The sequence below is a fragment of the Thamnophis elegans genome, chromosome Z (assembly GCF_009769535.1).
Source record: "Thamnophis elegans isolate rThaEle1 chromosome Z, rThaEle1.pri, whole genome shotgun sequence".
Taxonomy (NCBI): domain Eukaryota; kingdom Metazoa; phylum Chordata; class Lepidosauria; order Squamata; family Colubridae; genus Thamnophis; species Thamnophis elegans.
Window position 1 is genome coordinate 58236093 of NC_045558.1, and position 19382 is coordinate 58255474.

General features: G+C 38.9%; 1 protein-coding gene across 1 annotated transcript in view; it reads right to left on the reverse strand.

The window, feature by feature from the left end:
• Nucleotides 1-2881: 2881 nt before the first annotated feature.
• Nucleotides 2882-19382, reverse strand: part of EXOSC7 (exosome component 7) — a 68941-nt gene continuing 52440 nt past the window's right edge. Inside the window, exons 5-8 of the mRNA XM_032235107.1 lie at nt 14601-14671; nt 11451-11571; nt 8851-9006; nt 2882-3093 (exon numbers count right to left, since the gene is read on the reverse strand). Coding sequence (XP_032090998.1) covers nt 2989-3093; nt 8851-9006; nt 11451-11571; nt 14601-14671 — 453 coding nt within the window. The 3' untranslated portion in view covers nt 2882-2988. The remainder of the gene's footprint in view (nt 3094-8850; nt 9007-11450; nt 11572-14600; nt 14672-19382) is intronic.

Here is a 19382-nt window from a genome sequence, read left to right on the forward strand (position 1 = left end):
TGTTCTGGTGGAAATCAGGTTCACTGAGATGGAAGGAAGGTTGTCTGTGATACGGAGTTGACCGGTTCTCCTGGCGCTTGGCTGTTGTGGGAAGCACTTTCTTTTCGTCCTTGTTCTCTACAAGGATAGGGTCTAAGGACTCCCAAAAAAGACCCTCCCACATATGGGGCAGATGCCAGGTGAAACTTGGACTTGTTGTTTGCCTGTCAGCTTCTGAGCCACAAGAGACATCTGGAGGTGACAGAGGCAGACAGGGCCTGGGAGGCACACTTGACAGTCAAGTGTAGCATCCACCGAAAACTGCGTGGCAGCTGATTTTGCTAACATCTTTTAGCATATGAAAGTCTTCAGGAGGGATGTGCTCCTGTAATTGCTGCAACCATAAAAGGAAGCAGCTACTGCCAATTTTATGGCCCATGCTGAAAACTTTTACCTAAGGTTAATTCTAGGTTAATTTTTTACCTTCGGCTTTGAGCTTATCTGCAACATCTTGAGACTATAGAGGAGGAAGATGTCAAGGCTGTGACTGGGGCATCAACTGTCAGGACCTGGAGGGCCTGTGAGAATACCTGGTCTAAGTTATAAAAGCATCTGCCATTGCCCCCACTGGGTTAGGGAACGCCCCTGGATGAGACCACTGTTTTTTACTACTTCCAGGAATAAAAGATGAGCAGCAACCTCCTCCTTATCCAGGGCAGTCTTGGAAAACATCGTGTGGTCAGATCTTTGCAACTATCTGTAGCAGCTGCTGTGGAACTTCCACCCAGTTTTGTGGTGGTCTTGGCCTTGCTCAAAAGGTTTGAAGAGAGAAGGTGGGAAGATGCCAGTGAAGGTCGGTGTCTGGCTTCCCGGACTCTTCATCCTCCGACAATTCTAAGTAGCGCTTAGGTTCCTCGCCTATCACTGAACTCTCACAGGCCAGTGAAGGAGACCTGGGCCGGTGCTCACTATCTGCTTGACTCTCTGTGGGTGAGACTATATCAGACTGAGTTTGAGATCTCTTGGTCCCCTGGACCCTTTTCCCTTGCTGTCTGAGCCCTGAAGATATCCCTTAAGAAATTGCTGAGGCAATTATTTTTTGCAAACTTGGAGGGGGATGCTCTAGTGCCTCCAAATCATCATAAGGATCATCTACTACAGTACGCTCTGCAGACTGAGGAACTAGAGTAGTCCTAGGAATAAGAACAGCCTGGGATGTGCCCTCTAGAAGATCACCTATAACATCCCTAATTGCACTAGGTGATACCGAGTGAGAGGGAGATATGTCAAGTGTGGACATTCTAATACCCCTGACAGGAGATAGGTCTGGGGAGGAATCTGGACTAGAGGCCCTGGATGGAGATCTGGATCTCTTGTCTTTTTGAGCCTCCCTTAGGTGTTCTGTCTGAGCCACCCATTTTTTAAGGGCCGGCTGCCTGCATTGTTCATCTCGGAGTGCAGCCCTCAATGGGTGCTGGGCAGTGGTAACCTTGGTAGCCTTTGACTGGGTGGCTAGTTTAACTAGCCCTTCCTCCGCCCCATGGTCTCCCAAATCAGAATCCAGCATTGGTCCTGCCAGCCGCCATCTTGTGATCACATTCCACTATTCACAGCTCAGTAATCAGAGTCCTTTCTCTTGGATTGCCTCTGTATAGTCCTGGAATTGTCACTAACAATATTGGGCCTGGCGCAAAGTTTTGAGACTGCTCAGAGCCTCATGGCGGTGAAACAAAATGGTGGCCCACTGTTTAGAGCAACAAAATGGCCACCCATCTCTGCAAACCGCCGGTGCGTCATTTTAAAGCAAGTGGCAACCAGAACTCGTAGCTGAGGTGAGTGGTGGCGAGAGGCTTTTTCAGAGGGCTGCTGGCTGGTTGGCACCCTCAATCAAGGCGAAGACCGATGGCTCGTTGCCAAGGCAAATGGCTGGCTGGCTCGCTTGATAAAAACCGCTGCTACTGCGATCTTTAAATTACCAGTGGCATTTCCCAATGGAAGGGCCACAGCCATGCAAACCTCCGCAATTACTGACTCTTCAAGCCAGCCGCTGTCAGTGCCGGATTCCACATGACTGGTAAGTCCGACTCTCGCTGGAGCGGCGATCCAGCACCCCATGAGATGGCTATTCTAGGCAGCCCCTCACTCGCCCTGCAGCTCAATTTTAAAATTTAGAAGAAATCCAAATTGATCAATTTAATATATTAAATATATATAATATTAGCTTTCCTACACTAGAGCCTAATTGGACCATAGACTGAGAGGAAATTGGGGCAGAAGGAGTAGAGGCATGGCTGCAACACTTTTTCTCAGTCTTTTCTCAGTCTACCAATCAGCCCATCAATAGCACCTACCAGTGGCACTGCAGTATGCCATGGAGAACAGAATATTCACTCTGAAACATTCAAATATGGGTTTAAGTCTTCAACATCAGTCCACTTGTTTATACAGCATTTGGTTAATTTCAGAAAATTAAGGACTAACGCAGGATACATCCTATGAGCATGTATGTCTGTTGCTCTATTTGTGTTCCACCCACCATATATCCCTGGGTCAAAATAAGGTTAGGTAATGCAGATTCAAGAATTGACTATACTTACCGCATTATTAAAAGTATTGATATATTCAGTGTCAATTCCAAAAATGAAAAATAGCATAAAATAAAAACAGAATGAAAAGCAATCAATAAAAAAATATTGGAAGGCGAATATAAAACAAAATATGAAATTGAACAAATGAAAAATACAGGGCATGGGTACCAAACATATCATGCAGAAACTTTGACAACACTTGAACTTTATAGGGCAAAGGAAGAAATGGCATTTGTACATTTTTTGGAGTTTTTTTGGAATCTAATTTCTTTTGTTTTGTTCTAAATATTTAAGATCCACTTAACACAAGTTTATATGAGTAATCCTTTATTTAAAATATATTGAATTCTGTAGAAACAAACAAACCAATAAACACACACTTTTAAGTAAAAATTCAACTGATTGAAGTTGATGATGGCACTCATCCCAGAAATCCAACTTTTTTTTGTGCTGTTCCAAGACTCTCTTCTTTATCTAAAATAGCTTGCAAGGAGGTGTGCAGCAATTTGCCTACTCTTTTTCCAGTCTAGAATACAAATGAAAAATAAACTATATAAATCAGCCCAAATGAATTAAAAGAAGCAAAATTCACTAGAAGGTTTCTCTTTACATATTCACAATGGGTTTTCTGTTGAAATTAATTCATTGGAATAAAACATAAAATGCAAAAAATAACCTAAATTATGTGTTTGTAAGAGCCATCCCTAATCACTTTTTGGCTTATTATTCTATAGGTAGTTCTTGACCAACAACCACTATTTCTGTTGTTAAGTCACTGCGGTTGTAAGTTGAATTGAATTTTACAATTTTTACAGCAATCATTAAGCAAATTACTGCAGTCTTTAAGTGAATCAATAGGTTAGCAAACGAATCCGGCTTCCCCAATCAGTGTTTTTTTGCCAGAAACTCACAAAAAAGATCATATGAGCATAGGACATTCCATCCATCATAAATATGAGTCAGTTGTCAAGGGCCTGAATTGCGACCATGTGATTGTAGGGGCTAGTGCAATGATCATAAGTGTGAGTGCAGGTACTAAGTCACTTTTCCCAAGGACATCTTAACTTTGAATTGTTGTCAAACAGTTGTAAGTTTAGAAACACCCATATGCTGAATTTCTTTACATCCATTTAAGCAAATTGCTAAACAATATGGGGTAGGCTTAGATTCTCATATAGTATTTTGTGAAACAAAATGCTGAAGACCATTGTCTGGTCTATAACTGATGAAATTTTTTGCCATAAGCCAGAAAGGAAGAATACAAGGAAAAGATATATTAGAATAATGTCATAAAATATCTTAAATTTCCACTAGAGTGGTGTTTTTCAAACTGGGAAATTTTTAAATAGCTGGGACTGGGATTTGAAGTCCACTCATCTTAATGTTGCTAAGTTTAAAAAACACTGCACTGGAGAAAGCTGGTATTTTGTAACAGCATTCCAAAGCTCTTGATTTGCACATGATTTGTGAAGAAGATGAAAAATAGAGGCTATAGGATCAAGGGGTACAGCAATAGGACTATACTAATACTGCATGAAAAGTAACAATAATTCTTTTATTTAATGCAAATATCTTAAGAAATAGACAAAAAATTGATTAAAATTTGAAAAAAAGTAAAAAAGTATAGCAATGTAGTACTACTATAAATAAAAGCTGGCATGACGTTTACATGCTAAATGTTTCTAAGCATATGGGATTTATAAACAAAAATGAAGCTATTGTTTGCCTCAGGCCACTAGAGTCTAATGCTCCACTTGAGTCCATGATGATTTTTATCCCACATTTATTATTTTTTCATAAAAAAATCTCAAGGCAGATTGTTCCTGACTCTTAAATGCAACATTATTTCAAAGGAATAATGAGTCAGAGAGATAAAAGTAGTGGCCCTTTAACTCCATTTCATTTGAACCTTCCTGAGGCTGGTGATTGGAGCTGCTGGCTACAAGGGTTGAGTCAGAGAGACAAAGAGGACTAAGTAGTGGCCTGTGCGCCTAATGGCACGTGAATCATATATCTATAAACCAAAATATCAATAATACATTCTGGATTAGTGCGCTTGAGATTGTGATTTTATTTTATTTCAAAATGACGGGCTTAGTTCAATGTAATAGCTGTTTTGCATCTGTCTTTCACAGTACACTTTTCAAATTTGGATACTGTCCCCTTTGTAAACAAATTACTAGTATACATAGACAGATTACCTATCTAGAATCTCTAATCTGTGCTCTCCAAGCAGAGGTTAGGTGCCCAATTCGGCCATTCCACTCTATGGAGTTTTTTTTTTTTAGAGTTTTATTGAACACTTATAGGCCGCCCTTTTCCCTGAGGGGACTCAGGGCGGCTTACAATAATGAGGGAGGGGAGTGCAAGACAAGACATAAAAGAAAATGTGAGTAAAAAATAATTAACAATAAAAGCACAACATTCACTCAGCATTCGGGCGGGGAGAGAGTAAAGTCCTATCCCCAGGCCTGACGGGATAGCCAGATCTTGAGGGCCGTGCGGAAGGCCTGGACGGTGGTGAGGGTGCGGCTCTCCACGGGGAGATTGTTCCATAGCGTCGGAGCTGCAACTGAGAAGGCTCTCCTCCGCGTAGTCGCCAGTCGGCACTGACTGGCGGATGGAATTCGGAGGAGGCCTACCCTGTGCGATCTGATGGGACGCAGGGAGATAATTGGCAGAAGGCGGTCTCTCAAATAGCCAAATCCACTACCATGGAGCGCTTTATGGATGGTAAGTAGGACCTTGAAGTGCACCCGGAGATCAACAGGTAGCCAGCGCAGCTCACGGAGGATCGGTGTTATGTGGGCGAACTGCGGTGCGCCCACGATCACTTGCGCGGCCGCATTCTGGACTAGCTGAAGTCGCCGGATGCTCTTCAAGGGCAGCCCCATGTAGAGCACATTGCAGTATTCCAGCCTAGAGATCACAAGGGCTCGAGTGACTGTTGTGAGGGCCTCCCGGTTCAGGTAGGGCCGCAACTGGAGCACCAGGCGAACCTGGGCAAATGCCCCCCTGGTCACAGCTGACAAGTGATGGTCAAAACTCAGCTGTGGGTCCAGGAGGACTCCCAAGTTGCGGACCCTGTCTGAGGGGTATAAATTTTGCCCCCCCAGCCTGATTGATGGGACATTAGCCAAATTGTTGGGAGGAAAACACAACAGCCACTCGGTCTTTTCCGGGTTGAGTACCAGTTTGTTAGCTCTCATCCAGTCTTTAACAGCCTCAAGGCCCCGGTTCATCACGTCCATCGCTTCATTGAGTTGGCACGGGGCGGACAGATACAACTGTGTATCGTCCGCGTATTGATGGTATTTTATCCCGTGCCTCCGAATGATCTCGCCCAGCGGTTTCATGTATATGTTGAATAGTAGGGGGGATAAGACCGAGCCTTGTGGCACCCCATAAGTTAGGGGCCTCGGGGACGATCTCTGCCCCCCCACCAACACCGACTGCGACCTGTCCGAGAGGTAGGAGGAGAACCACTGCAGAACAGTGCCGCCCACCCCCACCTCCCGCAGTCGTCGCGGAAGGATACCATGGTCGATGGTATCGAAAGCCGCTGAGAGGTCAAGGAGAACCAGGATGGACGCATGGCCTCCATCTCTGGCTCTCCAGAGATCATCGGTCAATGCGACCAAAGCGGTTTCTGTGCTGTAACCGGGCCTGAAGCCGGACTGGAAGGGGTCAAGATAGTTAGCTTCCTCCAAGGTACGCTGAAGCTGGAAGGCCACCACCTTCTCAACAACCTTCCCCACAAAGGGGAGGTTGGAGACTGGACGGTAGTTATTAAGAACTGCTGGATCCAAAGACGGTTTCTTCAGGAGGGGTCTCACCACCGCCGCCTTAAGCGCGGTGGGGAAGTACCCCTCCCGAAGAGAGGCGGTAACAACCGCCTGGATCCAGCCTCGTGTCACCTCACTGCTGTTGGCAACCAGCCAGGAGGGACACGGGTCCAGTATACAGGTGGAGGCGCTCACAGCTCGCATAGCCTTGTCCACATCCCCGGAGGCAACATCCTGAAACTCAACCCAGAGATGGTCTGCCAAGTCATTCCCTTGTGTCTCGGCTGGATCTGCAGGAGTGGAGTCCAGGTCCGATCGAAACCGAGCAACTTTGTCCGCCAAGAACTGAACATACTCCTCAGCCTTACCCTGTAGGGGGTTCCCCGTCTCCCTCCTATTTAGGAGGGAGCGGGTTATCCTAAACAGGGCGGCTGGGCGGGACTCGGCGGACGCTACCAAGGAGGCAATGTGTGATCTTTTGGCTGTTCTCAAAGCCCGAATGTACTCCTTGGTGCATGCTGTCAACAGTGCTCGGTTCGACTCGGACCTATCGGACCTCCACAGGTGTTCTAGGCGTCTCCTCCGGCGCTTTATCTCCCGGAGCTCCTCGGTGAACCAAGGAGGCCTCCGTGAGCCGCTGACCCGGAGGGGCCGTAGTGGCGCAATCAGGTCCAGAGACCTTGATGCTGCCGAGTGCCAGGCCGCAGCAAGAGTCTCCGCCGAACTGTGGGCGAGAGCATCTGGAATAACCCCAAGCTCCGTCTGGAACCTAACAGGGTCCATAAGTCGCCTGGGGCGGAACCACCTGGTCGGTTCCTCCTCCCTACGGTGGGGGTTTGGCCTCCGGAAGTCTAGCCTCAGTAGGCAGTGGTCTGACCACGACAGGGGAATGATCTCATTTCCCCTCAGACCAAGATCATAGCTCCACTGCTCCGAGAGGAATACGAGGTCGAGTGTGTGCCCCGCTGAGTGGGTAGGGCCTCGGATTACCTGGGTCAAGCCCATGGCTGTCATGGAAGCCATGAACTCCTGCGCTCCATCAGAGTGTTCACCGAGCGAAGGCAAATTGAAGTCCCCCAGAACCATGAGCCTAGGGAACTCAATTGCTAGCTCGGCTACTGACTCGAGGAGCGAGGGGAGGGCTGCTGCAACGCAGTTGGGAGGCAGGTACGTTAGCAGCAAGCCCACTTGACCCTTGAGGTCCAACTTCACTAGTAGGGACTCACACCCGGCAAGCTCAGGAGCAGGGATCCTACGAGGTGCTAAAGACTCCCGGACTACAATAGCCACACCGTCACCCCTTCCCTGGGCTCTCGGCTGATGAAGCACCTGAAATCCATCTGGGCACATCTCTACGAGGGGGACTCCTCCCTCCGTGCCCAGCCATGTCTCAGTAATACATGCCAGGTCTGCCCCCTCGTCTAAAATCAAGTCCCGGACGAGGGGAGCCTTATGAACAACAGACCTGGCATGGAGATGCCACACTATCAGCCCCCTCTACCACAAAGATCCTGCAGGGGAAAAGGTTTGGACAACCGTGGGATCTGGCAGGGTGAGAGCTGTGAACCATAAATACAAAGCTTTTGCTGTGACCCAGCATAACAGATATAGCATCCTTGCTGACCTTAATGGGGACACTAAAGAGACAGGTCAAGGTAGTTGTGATAATGATGACTCAAAATAGGCAGGGGATCGTGGTCCAAAATGAAGAACTTTCTTCGGAAAGGCGAAATGGAGACCCAGGTATCACACATCAGTCGCACAAGAAGATCAAGGTATGCAAAAAGAGAAGTCACCTTCTGGTTGGTGATTCAATTGTAAGGGATGTAAATTTAGGAAATGATAGGGAGGTTTAAAAAGAGGTCAGGTGTCTGCCAGGTACTACTGTCAGTGGGGACAAGAGGTGTATTCTTAAGATAGTCAAGAATGCAAGTAAGGACTGTGACGTTGATGCTATTATACATCTTGGCACAAATGATCTGTCCCAAAAAGATGTACTTTCTGTGAAGAATGATTTCCAGAGCTTGGGTTATGAACTTAGTAGTATAGATTGTAGGGTTATCTTTTCAGAGGTTTTACCAGTATATAAGGAACAAAAAGGGAAGGGCCAGTGTGTAGCAGAGTTTAATGTGTGGCTAAAGGAGTGGTATAAAAGGGAAGGCTTTGGTTTTATTAGTCATGATGCCTGCAGCTAGTCCAATGAAAAACTGTACAAAAGAGATGGTTTGCACCCATCCAAGAAAGGGAACTGAGTTACTTGGCATTAAATTCACAGATTTTCTGGATAAACATTTAAACTGAACAGCGGGGACAGAGAATTAATTGATACAGAACATTTCTGTCCCCAGCAATCTAAAACTCATCGGGTTATCAGTGTATGTAACATAGATGTTTGTGCAGGTATGATTATCACTCCTGCTGTCAAGCAAAACCAAGCATTTAATAAAAAAAATTGCACTGTAATTTTAAATCTAATCATTTATCCAGTGCTTGCTTACCTCCATTATCTCAAAAATGCTTTCTGGGTCAAGGCTCCCTCTTCCCACTTTTTTCATGCAAGTGATAATACCCTGACTTGTTACAGAAATAAGGAGGCTAGCCAAGGAACATGCTTCTTCCTGAAGAGTGGCGTCGACCACATGTCTATAGCCAATCTGTGGAAACAAAGGCATATATACTTTATTATATCTGTACTGAACTGTTGAGGCATTAGGTCAAATTCTAGTAAAAGCTGGAAGTAAAGTTGTAAATATAGAATTGTCAAATACAAAGAAACTTCCTACTCATTTCAGGATCAACAAATAATTTTTTTTCCAAGAATATGCAATACTGCTAACAACATCAAAGTATTAATATGGTCTGCTTGAGAATCTGCTTGCCACTGTGATTAAGCTGCTGGACTAGAAATGGGGAATCATGAAGTCTAATCTTGCATTAGGCATAAAAGCCAACTGAATGATTTTGGGTTGATCACTCTCAGAAGAAGTTGAAGAGGAATTTTAAGAGATTTTAGATGTAACCCCCAGAATAATATTAATAGTAATAAAAATAATATTCAAAACAAAAAGCTTGAAAGTATTAGCATGCTTTGTAATACAGCTTGCGGGCCAAAAACCACAACTTCCTAGTTGAGCTTCAAGTAACAAGGTTCTCAAAAGATAAGAGAAACTATTAATCCCAAGAATACAAACCAGCCATAAGTTTGAGGCTGGGAATTATAGAGGTTACTGCTGGAAACCAACGTATTTTCATTAACACCAGTAGTTAAAGAAATTTATTAGTAATAGGCTTTTTTCTAAGCAAAGCCTCATTGTGTAAGAAGAGTGCCTTTCTCTAACCCATATTTTACAGACTATATTAATATGTAAAATCAGATCAAATCAGTCTGTTGCTAAAGGGAAATGACCAATTAAATGTATGCTGATTCAATGTAATTATAATGTAAACAATTATACACGTCTCTGGTAAACTATGTCAATGAATCAATTTAAATTTCACTTAGGTGTGCCTTGCTCTCCAGCTTTAGCAACAATTTCAGGGAATATTTTTTCTATTATAATGGTAATGACAAATCACTTCTGAAAATGCTATCAAGCAAACCACATGATCTTGTCTATTCAGTTTCCAGGAGTTAAATTCAACCTGAAGACAGAAAGAAAAAAGAAAGTAATTTCTATGTCTTCACTCAATCTATCTGTCTTCAAAACTCCTTTGCTAGATGACCCTATAATTCAAGATGAAATATAGCAATTGGATGCAAAATCAGCAGATAGAAAATCTTATTAACATCACCCATTGTGGTATTTTTCTCAGGTAAATTCATGAATGATCTTAATATTACACTGACAATCTTCTTTTTATTCTCCCAGCCATTTTCATTAATTCACTAGCTTGAGTATTAATTCTTGATTAGTCTTGATTATATTAAGTTATTACTATTTTTAGAATATTATTGATTCCTTGGTATTGAGGATATTTCCTTCTAATGCTGTTTTAATAAACCAACTTGAGATTAAAAGAAGTTTTAAATAAGATAGGATGGAAATCCCTATTTACTGTAATGCTTATAATAATGAAAATTATGTTTAAAATTAAAAGTCTATACAAATTACACTTCGTTATTTTAAAAATATTTTCTATGTTTTAGAAACCAACTCAGTATATACTATATACTTTTAAAGTCTGAAATTATGTATTTATATAAAGAACATTTTATATAATGTAATTTTAATATATTTATATAAAACACCAAAAAGTGTTTGGGTTTTTTTGGTTCTAAATCCTCTGTCAGAAATGACCTGTTCCTTTCCTGAGTTTGCTACGTTGGGCAGTAAAAAAACATGACAGGAAAAGCCATGCTGGCTCTGATCTTGTAAACCACTGCCTTGGGTTTCAGCCATCACAAGCAACCAATTCCCAACAAGTATTTTCGAAATATTTTTCAACAGGAAAAAAACTTCTCTATCCTTTTCTTAAACGTAACAATTATAATAACATTTATATATATTTATATATTGACTTTTATTTTAGAGTCCATGGAGCACTAATCACTTAAAAATGGAATTGAAAAAAAGGATCTGGAAAAACCTAGATAGATAGATAGATAGATAGATAGGTAGGTAGGTAGGTAGGTAGGTAGGTAGGTAGGTAGGTAGGTAGATAGATAGATAGATATACATAGATAGAGATAAATATATATAAAGATATATGTATGTATGTATGTATGTATGTATGTATGTATGTATGTATGTATATAAATATCCAAATGAGAAATAGTTAGACCAACATAATTTGCTTACAAAGGACGATTTGAAGCTCCAGAAGCATACTTTCTGCATTTTTGCATACCTAGTTTTATGTCATAACATATATAAATCTTCATAAATAATCTGCTTCCCAAAGATGCTTAAGGAACAAACAAAATTAAATACTAAAAAGGAAATTTCTCTACTTGAAGAAGAAAGATCAAAACACCCTGTGTATGGTTTCCATGAACTTTCCAAGGCTGTGGTCACAAAAAACATAAGTCACATTTTCTGCATAATTTTCAGTTTAAAATAAGCATCAAAAGAAAAGTTCTGAATTTTTACAGGCTTACTTTGCTTAAGGTAACAATACAAGGAATATTATAAACATTGAGTCGAAGACAATCAAAAGGATCATCAGACAGTTCAATTTCATGTCCTCCTTCATCCTCCAAAACACGTACTTTGGGGATCCTAAAGAAAAGAGAAATGATTATCAAACAATATGACATGCCTGTATATTTTGTTAAGTAACATTGATCCAATTCCCAACCAAATGTAAGTAATAAGCAAGGACAGAATTTATATAAATTACACCTGCTTTTGTATTTAACTTTATAACCTAACCATTACATAAAGTGATGGAATATGCTACTTTAAAGTTTTGTAGTAATAGCTGCTTCTTCCTGCAAAAAGCGGAGATACAGATTCCATATCACCTATCTGTACTTTGGGACATAAGATACTTTTGGATATCCCAAGCATGTAGGACAATGGTTTATTATAATCCATTTTAGCATTGAGCTAGCATTACCTTGCATTAGTCAATAGCAATAGCAGTAGACTTATATACCGCTTCATAGGCCTTTCAGGCCTCTCTAAGCGGTTTACAGAGAGTCAGCATATTGCCCCCAACAATCTGGGTCCTCAACTATTACTATGTGTAGGAGACCTAGCATAAAATACTGCTGCTGTTAATTGATCATTAATTGGTGATGTGTGAATAGCACAACGACAATATCACATTTGCTTTTTATATACTATGAATAAACAGAAACATATATGACAATATCATATGACATCAAAATGTGTTAACACATTCATGGAAATATCTTATTTATAGCAATGCTGCGAATAAAGCACTAATCCTCATAGTGTTGAAGTGGTTACATTTTCCTGAAAATATGATCCAGCTTCTTTGAGGGCTTTCCCAAGTTCATGTTCATGCATATACAGAAGACAGAAGACTATTTAGAAGAGCTGTTCTGGGAAGAGCTTCAAATTCACTGTACTGAACCTTTAGAATTGTAGGTAGTAGTTTGATACTTCCAAGAGACACCCCTCTGAATTATCCACACAGCACAGCAGAAGAAGCATTATTTAAATTATTACATACATTTGCTCAATATATTGTAACAATTCTATGTGCAGTGATTTGCACTAAAGTAACTATTTTGTATGAGTACAGCCAATTTCAATAATCTGCCTTAGATGTGCATTTTCATTTGGTGACACATCCTGTAATATACTAGATGAGATATACCATACTATTGATAGGGTGATGGTGGCATTAGGTTCGCCTAAATGAAATAGATTAACTAAATCTATTACAATTCAAAGTTATCACAGCATTTATCAGCTATTTTGCCTATTTAACTTATTATCATGACTTAATCAAATTAAATAAGCTGGAACAAGATTTGACCTTACAATTTTACCATGGCTCCACATTTTTCTTGAGAAATTCTACCTTTTTACAAGGTAGTTCTGGAGCTTTTGACAATAGCTTGACTATGTAAATATTGTATTGTTCCTCAACCTATGTTCTGTCCCTATGTATAAACTTCCAGAAATTTTGAGGAATAGATTATAAGAACTGGTCCATATATCTGGAGGACATCCAGGTTGGGTAAGACTAACCTATAATATCACACTCTTTCTTATCTCTGCTGTTCAAGTTTAATACTGAAGACAATCCTTCAGGATATTGGCTTTGATGCCCTTAATATGCAGATGATAGCTAAACCTTTCTGTCCCACTTTTACCACATTACAAAGAGGTTAGGGAACTGCATATGTAGGCTGCAAACTGAAGCTTAATTCAAACAAACTAAGAATACCATTAGTTCAGGAATTCTTATTCAAGGTTGGATGGGATAGAATTCCTCTTAAAAGCTCAGGTTCATAGTTTGACCTTGAATCTTTGATCTGGCAGTGAACTTGTTGTACATGGTTTTATGTAATGTTATAATTGTGTTATGCTTCCTAGTTTAAAAGTGGATTGCAGCAGTGATCTAACAATGCATCAATTAATATTAATTTGTTAATTTTTCTTGCAGAATGAAATGTCTTTTACATTGACATATTAGGTATAATACGTGTCCGGGATTATTTTATAATGAGAGAAATGTGGCAGACATTTTGGCCTGCAGACAGTATCAAATTAGCCATGGTGACATCCAGGATGTACAAATTTAAAGTGGACCTTTAAAAAATATTGTTTGGCAATGTATGAAACTTCTCCATTCCTTTTAACGGCACCATGCTACCTACAATGTATTCCATTAATCACTTTTAAAATGTAACATCAAAGGTGTGAAGTTACTAAAATATGTCAAAAGACTAATCTGTGCCCTGGATAGAACATTTTGTCACCAACTTGGAAAATATTGTACTCTTCTTAGCTTTCAAAAAATATGTAATTTAGAACGGCTACCCATCTTTAAAGAAGAAAATATAGAGTGCCAAAATGTGGATTCATTCCAAAGCCAGGGCTAAGGCACTTGGAAATAGTAGCCTGCAAATATGTGTCAAACAGCTATGGGGCTTTTATATAATATAGTGGAACACCCCGCTTCCCAGACTAGATATTCTGAATCAGACTATTTGGCTAGGAAGCTCAAAAGAGTTACAGGATTTTGGTAACTGCTTCAATTCATTAAAAGTAAATAAATCTTTCTAAGCAAATATAAGTGACCCATCCTGGGCTAGCCAATTTTTCAGTAGATGAGATCTCCAAATCACAGGAAAGGGGAAAGAAAGGAAGAAAGTAAGTAGAGGAGATGATGCCCTGTGGGTGTATCTGGCCTGCACACATAGGCATGGCTAAAATTTCCAAATTTTTATTGTTTTTTGTGGGAAATGTTGCATATGTTCTTAAAAAAAGTCTAAGTTATGTTTATTTTAGAGTTGACACTGCTATCTAATAAATTTGTGTTTCATTTCAAATTAACAAAAAATATGCTATCAATGTTTGGCAACCACGATCAAGGGATATAGCTGCCTTTTCCCAGTTACCCTCTCATTTGTACAGAATTGCTTTATAAATCTCTTTCATCAAACAGTTCAATGAAAAGGAAAATCCCTGTACAAGAAAAAAACTAATCTAAAGAAAAATGCAAATATTCAGGCCTATATTCACTTTTATTCCTATGCTGATCTACAAACTAATAATTAGTTTGCAGGTAGTACCCCAGAAACTGCCTTTTGAAGAGATGTGTTTACCTGGTATTAAAGAGTGCTGCCTTCACTGCAATTGAGATGGCATCGAACAAGTTACCACCACACTCCAATAACTGAAATTTTGAAAAAGTAGATTTTAATTATTATTCTATTATTTTAATAATCATTTTCTATTCTAAAAGCCATGATTTCATCATCTCCCTCTTATAATAATTCTGATATAAATGTATAAGTTTAAACAATTCTCTTTGTAATATGCAAACAACCATGAAAGATAGGAAAATATTTCTCTGCCTTATATATAGAAATGCTGAGAGATGAATGTTTGAAAAAGGCTAGTTTCAGATTTCCTGGCTTCAATCTTAAATGCTAATTATTCTATTCATTCTTTCCCTGAATTGATTTTTTTAAAGAACAATAGGGACTAGATAAATGTACCATATTCAACATCAAACTGAAAAAACTCGTAGCTGTGAAAACTGAAGTAATCAAAATGCCCTACAGAATAACATCAAGAGTCTGAAAAAGGAGAAAGAGAAGAAATTGATAAGTAAATTACAAGATGGGAAGGGAGACTTACAGGAGGGTGACTTACAGAAAATTATATGACCAAGAAAAAGTGCAAATATTGCAATATTTAGGAAAAGCAGAATTACTAAAAGTACCTGAAATAGTGAAAACTATGTTAAATGAAAATTGACAATGATGGAATTGACAGAGGCAATTAAAAAACAAAACAATGATAAAACACCAGGGCCAGATGGACTGCCAGCAGAATTTTATAAATATCTACAAGACATATTAAGTACATCAATATTACAGGTCTACAATGAAGCATTGTTAGAAGCTAAGATACCAAAGAGTTGAAGGGAAGCATATATTACACTAATCTCAAAAGAAGACTTGAATTTAACTCAAATAAATAATTACAGGCCAATATCACTATTTAAATGTAGACTACAAAATAAAAGTCTAGATAAGCTGTCTGCACTTGGGACCAGTCTGTTGAATAAAACACATAGAAAAAGAGTAGAAAAATTACAAGCTATAAACACTGTAGCTCTTTGATTGGACACACAATTGAGTATTTGCACAATTGAGTATTTGGAACTGGGGAATAATAGAGACTGCTAAAAGATAAAAGAAGAGTTTTATAACCTAACTTTCAATATCTTCTCTCTGGAGATTTATAAGAAATGACTGGAATAGTAAAGGAATTGGATTTACTCTTGCAAAATGCAACGGGCAGGATGGAGAAAATATTTAAAGAAGCTATGGAAAAAATTGAAAACTCCATACTAAGACTAATAAGTGGAGACCAAATTCTCCTGGAAAATGAGGAACTAATAGAAGAAAGGGAAGAATTAACAAAAAAAAGAGAAAAAGGAAGGAGATAAAGAGGAGAAAATATAAAGCCAATAGTGATGGATGAAGTAAACCTGGGGGAAAATATACTGAGAGAGTTGGATGGTATTTTGGAATGGAAAAAGAGGCTGGGGTAGTAAGCTTTGAAACCAGGCAACAGAAGAGGGTGGATATGGGAGGAATATTTAGATAAAATATTCAGGAAATTGACATAAACAGAATCAAAGATGTAAGGGAGGAATATGGGAGGCAGGCAAAAAAAAGCATAACAAATAAAACACTGAAACAGGCAATAGACAATGGTTAGATGTTCTTTTTCTATTATCTAGCATTGTTTGGTGTTGCCTTTCCCCTCCCTCTATTTTATTTAAAGCATAGTGACTATAAGGCTGAAGCAGGCAAGAAATGATGAAGGGGTGATCCCCCTTTTCCTCATGTTATATTGAGTGGCTTCTCACTCCCTCTCCCCACTTGCCTGCTTATTTTACTGAGTGTTTTTTTATACTTTCTGTTGTTTTTTGAAATGGGACAAACTGACTATTAGATAAGAAAGACAGAAGTTAGAAAAGAAGAAATATTAAAAGAGGAAATCTTAAAAAGAAGAATTGTTAAAGCAGAGGATGTTAAGTATCATTGTGACTACGTTATTGCACTACTACTATAATAGTGATGAATATTATAACAAGAATGAATACTATGTCTGATGAAACATTACTGTACCAAACGTTGTTTGATGAAAATTGGATTGAATATAAATCAATAAAAAATTAAAAATGTTGGAAATGCAATGTTACCAGGTTTATACTATCACATGTGGTGGACTTGTCCAAAAGCAAAAAAATTCTTGACGAGAATACATACATGGTTAGAGAAATGGTAAAACAACATACAGATATAAAACCAGAAATAGTTTTGCTAGGTATATTACCAGAAAACTATGATAAAGGGACCACATATTTAATAATACATGTGTTGACAGCAGAATTGTATTTGCACAACATTGGAAAAATGAAGATACACATATGGATGAAATATAATTAGAAAAATCTTAAGACTGTGCAGAGATGGATAGACTAACATTAATTATAAAGGATAAGGAAGAAACAATATTTTCTAAAATGGGATATGTTCAATCAATGGTTGGATAAAAGAGGTGGAAACTAGAAGAAAGATTAATACTATATATAAGAAAAGAATGTAAGAAATTGTATTACATATAAATAAACATTAATATTAATATTACAGTTATATACTTTATTTATTAAATATGAAACTCAGTCAACTGAATATTCAAAAATGCATCACAAATACTATTGACTAGTGCTAATGGTTGAAATGCTTTGCTGCCAGCATCCTAGATATCAACCAAGTACCTTCTTAAAATATAAAATGTTCCGAGTAGTGTAGTTTTTTGCAGTTCTGCTGGTGTTATTGCAGGAAGATGCAATTTGTTGACGTATCTTATAAAATTCTTGGACATGGTGCCAAGTGGCCCAATGACAATAGGTATCACTGTTACATATTCCATCCATAATTGTGTAGTTTCGATGGGCAGGTTGTGGTATTTCGTGAATTTTTCCAGTTCTTTTTCTTCGACTCTGGCATCTCTTGGTACCTCAATGTCAATATATTGTGCGTTTTGGTTTTTGAGAACTGTGATATCTGGCATGTCATGTTCCAAATGACGATCAGTCTGTATTCAAAAGTCCCACAAGATCTTCATCTCATTTTCGATAACTTTTTCCACTTTATGTTCCCATGACTTTCTGGATACAGGTAAATTGTATTTTTTACATAATGACCAGTGGATTAATTTAGCAACTCAATCATGTCTAGCTTTGTGACCAGTTTATGCAATTTTGCTACATTCACATGTTAACTGTGAAACAGTTTGGATTGTTAATGGATTTTTGTATCTTCGCTTTCATGGCATTAGTTTGTAGTGCTTGTTTTGGTTGTTGTTTTTGTTATTATTCTTATTACCAGTATTATCATTATTGTATATTATAAGTAAATGATGTAAGAATCATATTACAAAGAAGCCATTATTAGTATTTTAAGAACAGTTATTATTATTACTCTCACTATTAGTTTATTAATACTTTGTATGAACACATGTAACCAGACAATACACTGCTAATTAAGCATTTATGTAATTTAAAGAACAAGAAAAATGTATAAATAAACAGTTTTTAAAAAAAGAATAACATTAAGAGTTTGGAAAAAGATGATCACTGCAAATATCTGGATATACCTGACAATATGAAGTGCACTGAAATCAAGAAAAAAAGGTTAAACATGAATACATCAAGAGAGTGAAGATCTTAAAGTTCAAACAGTGAAGGAAATGCCATCAAGACAATCAACACCTGGGCAATTTCAGTCATTAGATACACAGCTGGAATAGTGGACTCAAGCAAAATAAAAGCCCTGGATAGGAAGATCAGAAAAATAATGACAATGAATCATGCCCTTCATCCTCGCAGGGACATAGACAAACTTTAGCTAAGAAAGAAAATATGTGGGTATGGAATTTGCAGGAACATCAGATGGTTGAAGAAGAAAAAAGAGCATTGAAAAAATATCTGAAGAACAGTGAAGAAACTAATATACCAGAAAGACTACTGGAGAGACCAAGTGCTGCCTTCATTGCAATTAAGGTGGAATCAAACAAGACCAAATGAAGAGCAGAGTGGAGGCATAGGAAGAGAAAGCATTACATGGTCAATATATTAAAAAATAGCAGGTAAAGCAAATAACAACAAGACTCTTTGTTAGAAACAGAATTCTGGCTGCACAAGACCAAGCCTTAAGAATCAATGCATATAAAGCCAAATTGAGAAGACAGCAACAGACAGCAAACGCTGCCTATGCCAAGAAGCAGATGAAACAGTGAACCACCTGGTTAACTGCTGCAAGAGTATCACACAGACTGACTACAAGCAACGGCATGACAAAGTAGCAACAATGCTGCATTGGAAGAACTGCAAGAAATATCACTGCCTGCAAGCAATAATTGGTGGATGATAAAATAGAGAAAGTCATAGAAAATGAAGAAACTAAATTGCTCCGGGACTTTAAAATTCAAACAGAAAGGCAGCTGTCACATAACACACTTATTGTCAATAAGAAAGACAAAAAAAAATCTGGCTAGTGGACATGGCAAGTCTAGAAACAGGAGAATAGAAGATAAAGAACTGGAGAAGATAACAAAATACAAATATCTGCAAATAGAAATAGAACAGCAAGCAAACAAAGATAATGCCAACAGTAATAGTTGACTTGGATGCAACCCAACACAACTGAAGCATCATTTGAACACTCAGCACTGACAAATTCACCATCAATCAATTGTAAAAGGTGGCTGTCCTCAGAACAGCTTTCATCCTGAAACAATATCTTTAATACCATCAAACATCCATATCTGCCTATCCTAAGTCCTTGGAAAGAACTTGATAT